The sequence below is a fragment of the Sturnira hondurensis genome, unplaced genomic scaffold (genome assembly GCF_014824575.4).
Source record: "Sturnira hondurensis isolate 20B ecotype Veracruz unplaced genomic scaffold, ASM1482457v3 Scaffold0021143, whole genome shotgun sequence".
NCBI lineage: Eukaryota > Metazoa > Chordata > Mammalia > Chiroptera > Phyllostomidae > Sturnira > Sturnira hondurensis.
The window spans coordinates 17935785-17948682 of NW_028093774.1; the positions used below are offsets into that span (position 1 = coordinate 17935785).

General features: G+C 43.8%; 1 protein-coding gene across 1 annotated transcript in view; it reads right to left on the minus strand.

The window, feature by feature from the left end:
- The window catches only part of NRXN3 (neurexin 3), a 1509805-nt gene that overhangs the window by 1396904 nt on the left and 100003 nt on the right, over positions 1–12898 (minus strand). Inside the window, exon 4 of the mRNA XM_037031267.1 lies at positions 160–189. Coding sequence (XP_036887162.1) covers positions 160–189 — 30 coding nt within the window. The remainder of the gene's footprint in view (positions 1–159; positions 190–12898) is intronic.

Sequence of the window (12898 nt, forward strand, 5' to 3'; positions counted from 1 at the left end):
CGCCCCCACCACGGAGTGGCTCTGCTGTCAGCCTCCACCACGACAGGAGGAACAGGCAGCAAATGGCCTGCCAGCGATGATAAGGGTCTGAGCCACCAGCCATAGACACGAAGGCAAGCAACTTGGGCAGCTGGAGCACCACAAGCAAAACGCACCTACCTTGTTCACTCATCATGAGGTGGGAGAGGCCTTGAGGAAGGAAAGGGGGAGGAGGAAGGGGGAAGGAGAAGAGAAAAAGAAAGAAGACAAAGTTAGAATTCTGAATGCAATGCCATCTTCTCTACATTTTGAGTGGAAGGAGGGGTGGCAGAACACACATGCACTCAGGACCATGCGGAAGCACTGCCACCTGCCTTTCTGCTGGGCACAGAAAGGACAACTCTCAAGTAAATCTAGGGCAGGGTTTTGTTTGCTGACCTGCTCTGGGCCTCAGTGTGAGAACTTCCACCCTGTTCTCTGCCATAGGTAAGACTTGAGGCAAATCTATTACCAGTGAGGCCCCTTGGGAAAGAGAATCAAAGTGCCAGGCAAAATAGGTTTCTTTCTCTTTTTTTTATTGCTTTGAATAGTAATACATGATCACTGTAGAAACTTTGGAAAATTCAGAGAGGAAAAAAATTAGTTGTAATCTCACCATCCACAGATAACCATCCAGCTTTTAGTTTTTCTTCGAGCTGCAGTACTCTCCCACAAAGAGTGAATGCCACTGAACACACCAGATGGGCTCCTGAGGCCTGAGTTACACAGACAATGTGAAACTATTTCCTCTATTGCCCTCTTCTTAACTCAGTGACAACTACACCTGTACCCTCTTTTCAATCACCCTCTTTTCCTAGAGAATCCCACACCCTTGATGAGGGAGGCCCAGCCCAGCACTGAATAGGTTAAAGAAAAAAACCACAATGCCAATAAACAAAAGCACAACCTCTGGCTATGTTCTTATGGAAATCAAACAAGGTTATTAGGAGCTCATTACTTCAAGGGAAGTATAAGCCCTGATAACTCTATCAAAAGAAAAGATCTCCAACCGGTAACCAAGTGCACCAGTCATTTGCCCTTCCATTGCTTTTATTATTACAGGGGATATTTGAGAAAATCCAGATCACCCTAGAGAACCTTTACCCAGAGTGAAATTTAGGGATACAAGGGATTAATACAGGAGAAAAATCTCTAAAGTATGGAAATCTCTAAATGTTTTTGGAGATTACTAGTGATTTAGAAAAGTAATCAGAGGCAAAATATGGGTCAAGCAACTGACTTTTAAAGGGTCAATGATATACTAAATATGTAGATAGACACATATGCCATATATGTCACAGAACCTATTTTTTAAACAAATTTTATTAAACTATAATTATATTTTAAATGTATATTTCTGGCATTCATTTCTCAAAGCCTAGTATTAATACTGATGGAAGAATGGGTTCATGCCAAAGCAAGTCATTCTCGTGATTTATTTTGTTAAAAAATTAACTTTTGGTCGTCATTTTTTTTGAGAGGGCACAGTAGAGGGAGAGAACAATGAGCCCTAGAACAATGAGCCCTTCGTGTCTATGGCTATTTGACTAAGAGAAACGTCGGCAGAGGTCGCTCTTTCAAAAGTGCCGGATATTCCTGGGCTACCCATAGCCTTCAGCATCCAGGTGAAGCGCGCTAAGGGGCAGGGTCTGCGGCGGATGGGTGCCGTCCGTGTAAACATAAACTGGAACAGAATAGGTGTGTGAATTCAGGAGGTGACTAGCCACAAGAGGGTTTAAAACATTAAGAAATGAGAATAAATAAGATCCAAAAACATACCTACGAGTGAAACAGAGGGCTAGAAATGTAAGGAGAATAATATTTTATTACATACTTGGAACCTGCTAAGAGAGCGGCTCTTCAATGTTCTCACCACAAAAAGAAATCCTAATTACAGGATGGGATGGAGGCGTTGGCTAATGACGTGGTGGTAATCATTGTGCTATATATAGATGTATAAAGTCAATACATTGTATACCTTAAACGTATATAGTGGTATATGTCCCTTATGTCTCAATAAAACTGGGGGGATTTAAATTTATTTAATTTAAAAATTAACGTACACACATTTTGCACCTGTGATTAAAGCCGTTTGGCAGCTGGGAGAAGGAGTGAGTAGAAGCAGTGTGGATTAGTCTTCATCTGACCCAAATAGATGTTTCAAAAATTTACCCAATGGCCAGTACGCAGGATACTTGGGAGTCAGAGGGTATTCAAAGCCCTGGGTAATACCCCTTCATGAGCTATAAATGTGTTCCTTTAAAGCAGTATTTCTCAGAGTGTATTTTACTGACTGTCTATATCAGCCACATGAGGGTGCTTATTGACCATGACGGGCCTCACCCCAAATCTAATGAACTGGAACCTTAGGGACAAGTTGGGGGAAAGATCTGGGTTTGAAACAAGTTGCCTATGTGATTCCCATGTTTACGAGAACTTGAGAGCTACCCTTCAGAGTGGTGGATAAATCAAATTTTGGTAAAGTAAACTGTATGATAAATGCAGTAAGATGTATTGGATATTTAATGGAACCCTGAAGTGGGTCTTTCTGTAAAAGGAAGAATACTTTTAAAATGCAAATAACCCACCACCTGTGTCTTTAAAATTCAAATATGTACTTAGCAGGTTTTATTAAGCTACATATGTAGCTGCAGCATTGCAACTCAAATAAAATGTTTGTATTATTCAACTTATAAAATCCTACATAGAAATTTTAGGCCAAGAATGCAGATCTGAGATCCTGATGTTAAAACCTTGGTGTTGTAGGCAATAAAGCAAAAAAAAAAGACATGAACGGTAATATGCAAAAAAAAAAAAAAAACCCCATCATGAAGGAGCGGAGAAACTAAGTAAACATAATAAGGCTTGAGTTTTTTATTTTGCTTTTTGAGAAGGGAATTTTATTCCACTTTCAAGAGCTTTTACATCAGGATCTTCTCTTGTACAAATGTATTCTCACAGCCTGCAGAGTTAAGAACTGGAAACCAAGAATTCCAGAGACTCCAGACCTTTTCCAAAATTCTACTGCTAGGCCCCTTATACCTCAAAACACCCCTACTGGCTGCTAAAAATCTGAGGCCCCAAAAGTGAATGCAAACACAACAATCAATCAACCAAAAGATTCAAACAGCTACTAAATGCAAAGACTGGGCCAAGTAGTAGGGATACAAGCTAGTATGGTACATGGTCACTGACCTTTAGGGCTTTAGAGCCTCGATGGGAGGGCGTGTGTGTTTATATTTATACAAACGTGCACCAGATATATATCCTGCTACATGAGAGTAAAGTGCAAGAGTTAAAATCCAGGACTTACAGAGCCAGATTTGAATCCCATCTTTATTACTTTCCAGCTTTGGACACTAGGGAAATTGTTAAACATCTCTGTGCCCTGATTTCTCTCTCTGTAAAATTTGGATAATAATAATGCCAAATTCATAGGTTGTTTTGAGGGTTAAATCAATGAATATATTCAAAGCCTGCACATAAGAAAAGGTCTCTGGAGGAAAGTGAAATTGTAGTAGGGTTTGAATAATGGTTTAGGCTTTGGATAGATGGAAAATTATTCCCAAGACCACAAAGTACACTTGTAAGAACTGTCCTGTCCAACTTTCCAGAAGCACCTAGGATACTGCCAGGCACATAGTAGGTATGAACACATATAAATAGTTCATATAAGAAAGAAGTAAGCCCTGGCTGGTGTGGCTCAGTGAATTGTGAAAAGGGTGAACCAAAGGGTCACCAGTTCGATTCCCAGTCAGGGCACATGTGTGGGTTGCAGGCCAGGTCCCCAGTTGGGGTACACGAGAGACAACCACACAGTGATGTTTCTGTCCCTCTCTTTATCCCTTCCCCTCTATCTAAAACTAAATAAATAGTTTACTCACCTTTTACTTCTTTAAAAAGTAAAGAAGTAAAAGGTGAGAGAGAATAGAGGGATCCATTGTATAGACATCTTAAGTTTTAAGGCTAAGGAAAATGGACTTGATCTTGTAGCTGATGGGAGACACTGAGGGTTCATGAGCAGAAGAATGACCCAGGGAAAATGATGCTGGGGAAGATTGTTTGGGCAATGGTGTGGACAGGAGGAATTCGAGGGAAAGGAGAAGGAGGCAGAAAGATCACTCACAGACAAAGGCCTAAATTAATATTATGGCAGACAAAGGCCTAAATTAATATTACGGCAGCAGATGGAAAAGGGAAAAAGATGATTCAACAAGCTTTGTGTGACAGAGGAGATACTTTAGGGGAGGAGCAAATGGGAGACTAAGTGAAGAACTGTAGAAAATGGGAAGGTAGAGTGGTATAGGGAGATGGATTGGGGGTGAGGGCAATAATGACTTCTGTGTCTTAGACATGATGAGTTGAAGAAACAGAGGAATCACTCAAGCAAAAATATCTAGGGTACATTTAACAGCATAGGGCTGAGATTTGTGAGAAAGTCAGGACAGTATAAGGGAAGAGATATCTGTGCCCATGTAAGGAAATGAATCCTCAAAGAATAAGGGGCTGGAGCATTGGGTCTTAGTCTGGCAGGGCTGAGGAATATGAAGATATCCTGGGGGGGAGGGTTAAAGCATATTCAACATTAAAACAAATTTTTACGTTAAAAAGAAACTATGTGTTTTTTCAAAATAGATACAGAAAACAGTGTTCAAAAAATCTTGATGGAGAAGGCCATAATTAGTAAGAAGAACAAGGAATCTAGGTTGCTGTGTTATGTATGTGGCTGATGAGGAAGGGGAAAAGAAGCTAGGCCTTCTCATCAGTGTCAGAAAGACACTGCATATCAGCAGCCGACCCCAGGCCACAGAAGCAGCCCCAGGACCAGTGCCCTGGCTGGGTTTGAAGTCTAGCATTTATTTGGGGCCTGATGTTCAAGGACTGCTGAAAGACAAGACACTGACTGGAATGGGGGCTCAGGGAAGCAAAGGGGACCACAACTTTCCAAAACAATCCCACTGTGGGCTCTGGGTTTGCACATATTCTCAACTAACACTCAGAAGCCAGATCCATAAAAGTTTACCCAATAGTGGGTAGGAAACAGGAGGTGGGCTTGGATGACTCTTTGATATGCAGGACATTAAAAATTGCCAACACAGGGGGGAAGGGTTTTCAGGAACAACTACAAAGGACGCATGGACAAAACCAAGGGGTGGGGGTAGAAGCAAGGGAGTGAGGTGGGTTTGGCTGGGGTGGCGATAAATGCAGATAACTGTAATTGAACAATAATAACATAATTTTTTTAAATGCCAACACAGAATGCTATGGAACTACAATGCCTTTTTAAAACATAATTATAAAAAACTGGAAAGCAACAGACGTGTCACCAGTCTAGATGTCACACTCCACCCTGACACAGTGCTGCCCTAGCTGGATCCAGGGACCCTTCTAGATTCCAAGATGTCTGCTATTTTTTGCCCTTCTCTTCACTCTTTCCACAGCTATCTCCCGCCCTTCTTCTTGTGCCTGTCTATGTGTGTGGTGCACAGGTTCTCGGGGTACATACAAGAACAGGAAGAGAAAAAGATCACCAGTAGATAAGACATTCAGAGTTGAAATTGCCTTAGAACAGACTGCAAATCATATGTAAATTTCATGCAAAATATACGTATGGCTCTCTAAACTGCATTACATCCTTTGGGCAAATCCCCATGGAGATAGTTGCTTTTGCAGCTTGGGAGAACGAAAATGGCTATGAAAGCAAAGTCATTTGTGAGCGACTGTGGCCATCATGAAGCCTGTTGTGAGAATGGCTAACACAGAGAACAGGAACCATTAAGTCAAACAGGCAAGAGGAAGGTGCAATGTTCAGGGACCAGGCCTGAAGTTGAAGGCCTCCATCATTTAACATAATACTGCGTCCCTCTCAAACCTCTAATATCCCACCCACCTCAGATGGTTTTCAATCCATCTTTCTTTCCTTCACTCTGTCTGGGTGATTGAGGAAAGTATGGGAGGAAGGAAGTCACTCGGGGGAGGGGGCGGGGAAACGATTCACAGTGAAAAAAAAAAGCAAGTTATCTCTGCCAAGGCTTTCCTTCCTTCATTCTCAGGGTAACTTTTATCGCAATGTAAAAGCTACATATATCATCTTTTTCCATACTGAGGCAGGGAAATGAAATGTCAGTAATTGCAGCAAGTGCCAACGTTGAATTCTTATGAAGCCACAAGGACTTTTGAAAAGGGTAATTATGTAAAATTGGAAGATAATGAAAGCATTCATCTGAGGTTCCCAGAGGAACTAAGGAGCTAGTGAAGGTGGTAGAGGGTGAGGCCTGAGGAAGAGAGTAGCCATAAGTGACCACTTCTATAAGATGACCAGGAATTTGGAAAAGAGAGAAAGGGGAAAAGGAAACACCCATCCTAGCATTTTCAGCACTTAATAGAGAGAAAATTCAGTTAACTTGGCAAGAAGACAGAACTGTAACAGTAGCTAACATTTGTTGACTGTTACCTATAGGCAAGTCATGGCTATGTGTCATCTTATTAAATATAGCTCTATGGGATAGGCATTGCTATAATTTCTATTTTACGGATAAAGAAAGCAAGGTCGAGAGCCAAAGTCACACTACGGGTGAAGTGAGGATTCTAAGCCAACAGATGGGCTCTCTAGGCTGCGATGGTAACCATGACACTAGCTATTCTGTCTAATTCAGTGCTGGTAGAGAAGGAAAGACACATACTTTGGAGAACTCAGGAGCAGAAAATAGTTCCTGGACGTTAATTCAACTTCCTCCCTGAGCTGGCCGCACATGAAAGAAGGAGCACTAGGGGAATGCCACCATCTCCCCCGCTCAATTTCCATCCCCAGATTCTACTAAAACATGAAGCCTTTCCTTGCCTAGGTCATTTCCTGAGGGTGTTAAGCCATTTTCCTCATTAAACTCAAATCCGAACACAAGACACACTCAGGCTCCTCGGCCACTGACACTGTACTGTCAATGAGACCATGAGGAAGCCCAAAGAAAGATCTTTCTTCAGTGATGGGGTAGCACAGGGACATGTGAGTAAAGGAAGGACACAGACATGCAGTCACAGGTATAAGAAGTCAACCACTGTGGGCAGGAGGGAGGGTCCAGAGGATGGGGTGAGACTGGAGAGAAGAATGGGTAAAGGGGAGAGGCGAGGTCTGGAGAAAACCTCCACCTGCTTTTACAATTTAGCCTCAGACCAGCCCTTCCCCGACCAGCAGTTCCTCAGCCTTCAGTGTGGACTTTGCTTCCTCGTTCCATCAGGGGTTCACCAGTAACCAGCAGAAGAGCCTGAGCTTGCTCAACATTTTGATCAATGACTTGGCTGAAAACACTCATAGCATACAGTCTGGTTGTTGTGATAAAGCTTAGAGGAATACCTATTTGGTTAGCTATCAGAATCAGGGTCCAAAAGGATGCCAACAGGCAAAAGTAAAATTAAATTTTAAGGGACAAATGTAAACTCTGGCACTTAATCAAAACTCCTCCAAATCCTCCCAAATAAAAAAAAGAAATCAATAGCCCCATCTCTTCTCAGCACTGACTATATCAAACCTAGGGTTTGGGTTCAGAAAATAGTGCTATATATTAGGATTGGGTGTGACCAGGTGGGGCACATCCAAGGAATAATCAGAAGGGCAAGGACCTCGAAGCGTGTCACATAAAGAATGGCTAAAGGAAGTGCTACATTCAGACCAAGAGAGAGCTAGATAAAGGCATGAGCGCTACCGTCAAACATTTTAAAAGTTGCACCTGCAAGACAACGGAGCAGGCATAGTCCACGGGAACAGACATCCCACAGAAGAGGTCTAGAGTGGGGTTTTTGAAGATAACTACTAAAAATCCAACCCAACTCAAAGATTCTATGCTTCTATGAGCTAAGATGATCTCCAAAGAGGCCAAACAGCTGTTGGGTTGAATCATATGAAACTCCTGATATTTGGCTGGTTTTGACCTACAGAATGACAATTTTAAGTGGTTTGAGCTAATTCCACCCATTTAAAGGTAGAAACTAAAGAAAGCTTCAGTGACGCACCTACTAAATAGCCTTGTGAGCTCACACTCAGGAAGATCACCAGTTTACATACATGAGTTTGGCACTTCTGCAAGCCTTGCGCAGTACTGGGGATGAATTACATAGTTGGGCTGATGATGATGGTTTTCCAAAAAGAGCCTCTTGCTAATTTTCCAAGTAGGTGCCACCCAGGTCCCAGCCTCTGGGTGCGCCCTTCCACAATGCTACCATGTTCCATCCTCACCATGAAGCTCCCTGTAAGATGTCCAACTTAGCTCTAACAGCCTGGTGGCTGAACTAAACAGAAAGTGTTTTTTCAAATGTTACTCATGAATCACCAACAGCTTCTGAATGGCAAAACCATAGGGTAGAGGAAAGAATGTTGGCAGCACCTTCCCAATCTATTCCACCTCTTTAGGGGGAAGGAGTAGGGTTTTCTCGTGTGGGAATCACACGGAAGGAAGAGAGATGAAGTCAATCATGCTATTCACTCTCAGGATTAAAGGATCAGCAATTACGACTTTTAGCAAAATCTTCCCAAAGAACAAGAAGTCTTTGCTCTCCAACTGTCATGAACTTCTCTAAAATAGCTCTTCATTCACAAATGACATGAAGCAGGAAGGGACACCTGATGTGCTGGATGAAAGAATTATATCCTAATAGATCGTGGTGTGCTGGATTTTAAAAAATTCAGGGCACGATTGAACAAAATCAAAGAATGGTCCCAAGCCTAAGTCAAACGAATCATTACACAGTGCAGGAACGGAGAGAGAAGGGCTGAGCAGCAGTGCACACAAAACATTAAAGATCTTCAGTCCTTCTAAGTTCAACGTCATACTAATCATTAAAAAAAATGTGAAGGTGCTTGATGTCGTCATTAATAGATGTAAGGAGTCTAGAAAAAAGGGAGTAATGGGACCACTCTGTCATGAACTGGTTGTGATATATCCATGCCACCATAAGGGATGTGGCCATCCTTGTTAGGAAAGGATGTAAAAACTAACAACAAAAAGTCATTCTTCAGAGAACAATGACCCAGATGAAAAAAAAAAAAGCTTTCAAAACCGCTGTATAGAATACCCAAAGAAACGGGAGATGCTTTAGTCTCCAGTAAAGAAATCCTTAAAGACAGAAAGCACTGTCTTCAAACACTGGAAGTGTAATTAGATCTATTCTGTGAGTCTCCACGGGCTGGAAGCAATACAGGTGGTGAGAGCTATCGTGACTCAGAGGAAGGGCTTGCGAACATTCAGTGCTGTTATAATGGGACAGAATGGCTAAAGGAGCAATGTGTTCCCCCCTCACTGCAGGGGTCCAAGCCAAGTCTGAATAAACTCGCATGGGAGAGACTCAAAAATTAGGTGCACCGAGATCCTTGACTTGATCCCTTCTAGTCCTGAGATGGTGATTCTAACAACAAAGTGTGATAAGCACATGTAATGTAGCAGGCACTGGGGATGTAGACATGGATAAGTTTTCAAAGAGTAAGATACTCCCCTTCCTTTAACAGCCCACAGGGTGCAACAAGGCACGTGTGGAGGACAATACACCGCTGATTATAGTGTATTAGGGTGATGGCTCTACCAGCCCATGCCTTCAGGTGCCATGGGAGCTCAGACAAGATCATTTACCCTAACCTCCCTCCATGAAGGTGGGGTATAAGATAGTGGTTAATGCTGAAACGTTCCAGTCCTTCCACCTTCCAGCTCACTCTTCTTTGAAACAGTAGTTCTCAAACTCTGGTCATATCAGAATCCGCTGGATCCCAGTCATTAGCCCTTCAGGTGCTCTGGGTGCTCACCAGTCTGCAAAAACAAGGCTCTGCAACATAAGCCCTGGATTCGAATCCTGTATCTGTCTCTTATTACCTAGGATTCCAAGCAAATTAACCTTCCCATGCCTCTTTCCTATAAAACATCTGCCTCCCATTTGTAAGATACCATCTCAGAATCACTATGACAATCACCAGCAATCACGTACGGAAAGCACTGAGCACAGTTCATGGCACATGAAAGGACTTTTGCTGTCATTGTTTAGGAGCCTGGAGTGTCTAGGCCCTCTCTCCGCCCCACCCCTCATCTCCTGCCAACACCATTTCTCCAGTAAACAGGCAGCACTAGCAGCCTGCCTGCCAGGAATCCTCAGATGCCTCCCACCATGGTCCCAGTCAGCTAAGTTACCCCACCAGAAGCCCACTGTCCTTGGCTCCCAGCTGTGTTCCATCCCTTCACTCCTCCTGACGCCTAGCCCCACCAACTGACTAGCTTATCCCATCCCTTTTCCAGGCCTCCCTAGGCAGGTCTACAGACTGGGAGGGGCTCGCTGGCTGCCATAAACAAGCTGTGTGACTTAGCTGGGTTATATGGAAGTTCTATGGCCTCAGTTTCCCCTCCTATACAGGGAAGAAATTGATCTAGAACAGTTTCTCTTTGGTCTCACCAGTGGCATTGTGAGCAATACAGATCTTTGAGTGAGACCCTCCTACACATGACAGCACATACAGCATTCATTGCCCCTTCCTCCTAAAAGCCACCAACACCCCCTCGTTATTGGAGCAACAAATACATTCCCCACACATTTGACACTGAGACTACAGGATAATTCTAATGACTTTTCTCCAGCTCTGACTCTGCCCTTGGCCTCTGAAACTGAGAAACAAAATGGGGGGACCATAACCAGCACCCCAGTGAGTCTGCCTTGCCGGGGCCGTAAAAAGGGGGAGGTGTTAAAAGACCCTAGAAAAAGGCACCAAGGCCCAGCTCTCTGCTCCCTTCAGTTAGCCAAAGCTGGAGGCAGGCTGGGGAGCAGCTCGTTATTCGCACTTACTCATCAAGAACTGCTATGGGAGCCAAGGGGGTCTTCCTGGGCCCCAGCCGGGAAATTGGCTGGAAGCTGAGCATTGGGAGCCCAGCCCAGGGCCCCTTTCCCATCCAATGACGCACAGCAGTGGTGGATTTCCCTACAGCCTGCAGCCCCCACTGAGCCAAGCCTAAGATGGGCACTGAGTAAAGACTGTTTTAATTCCTTGCTATCTCCAGGTGAACCCAAGTAAAAGGCAGCCTTGCTTTCAGAGGTTTGGGGTAAAACTAAGAGCTGAGTCCTGAGCACTGTTTATTCATTGAGCAAGTATTTATCCTGCACCTATAGCATACTGACTCTTTTCTAGGCACAGTTCATATAGTAGTGAATAGGAGTAGACATAGGGTAGACATCCAGGTGGAATTCCCTAGATGTCTCCAGGGCCAGACACACCAGGCTGGGCACTCTGCTCCACCACCTTTCACTGGGCTGATGAGTTACTGTCTCGGAGCCTCGCTTCATTCCAGGGTGAAATGGTCTAATGACAGAATCTACCTCCTGGGGATGTCAAAGGAAGTAAATGATGCACACAAAAACTTAGTAGTTCAGTGCCAGGCTCAAAATACAAGCTGAATTAACATCAGGTGTTTTTCCTAAAAAGTAAGGGAGAAAGGCAAGTGGGACTATTGCCCAAAAGAATAGGGGAAAATAAGACAATTTATTTCAGATACTACTGAAGCTGTGAGCTGTAAGTCTTAAGTAATGAAGAAGAAGGCATTTTCCTGATTGCCACTCCTCGGGGAATCCCAGTCAGATGGCCCAATCATAGACCTCAGAAGCCTGAGAGGCTATATAATTCAAACTCAGCACCCTAAAGAAAAGTAGCTTGAGCCCCAGAGAGGTTACATGACTTGGCCAAGGCCACACAGCTCCTGGGCAAAGTGGCAGATGCACAAGGAGGCAGAACCACAGAGCAGAGATCCCAGATCCACATTTAAATCTTGACACCTGCTTGTAACCGGGGCAAAGGATTTAACATTCTCGGAGCCCCCAGTTCTTCCACTGTGACGTGCTAGTTGCCTGGCACACAGGGTTCTCTACAAATGTCATCCCCTTTCTCAGTTACTGGGATTCCTGGGCCTTGCTTGAGACACTAGTGGCCAGGATCTAAGTTTGAGGGACCTTTTCACTGTAAACATAAAGATCGGGGTGAATGGGAGAGAATGTGCTCAAGGAAAGGACAGCAAGTAGGTTAAGTGGGCTTGATGCTCGGCAGTGAGAGATGGCTCAGAATTAGGGAGACCATGACACAGGCTAAAGAATGTGTGGTTTTGTTCTTAAGTCTCTCTGAGCCTAAGTGTCTTCATCTCTACAATGGGAAACATGCATGAAAAGGATTGAACAAGATAACTTATGAAAATAGAGAATTCATACACTGCTTACTATGTGCCAGGCACTTGTTCTAAAGACTTGACATGCATGAGCTCACTTACTCTGCACAGCAGCCCCTTGAGGTAGGTGCCTGCTCTCCCCATCTTACAGATGAGACACCAAGGAAAGTAGGGACACAAAGGAAAGGTAACGTGAACAGGTCATACTGCCGTGCTGGGATAGAGCCAGGATGTCAACCCAGGCACCCTGCTCCGAGTCCGTGCTCTACAAACTATTTCCATAAAGGGCTGGATGTTCAATCTTTCAGGCGCTGCAGGCCATAGGGGGTCTGTCGCAGCCACTGCACTTGACCTTTGCAAAGCAGCCATAGACAATGCAGAGATAAACAGGTCTGCCTTCGTTCCCGCAAAGCCTTATTTAAAAACACTGGAATCCAAATTTTATACAGTGTTTGCGTCACAAATTATCCTTTTGATTGCTTTCAACTATTTAAGAAATGAAAAACCATCCTTAGCTGGGAGGCCACATGAAACGAGTTAGTGGGGCTAGATTTGGCCTGGGAGCTTCCGTGTGCAGAGCCCTGCCTTATCCTAAGCTATGTCACCCCTCATTCCATAAACTGTTATATGGAAAGTGCCTGAACAGTGAGTGACTGGCACAGATTATGTGGTCAACAAATGTTCATTCCTTTTCCCTTCCCTAA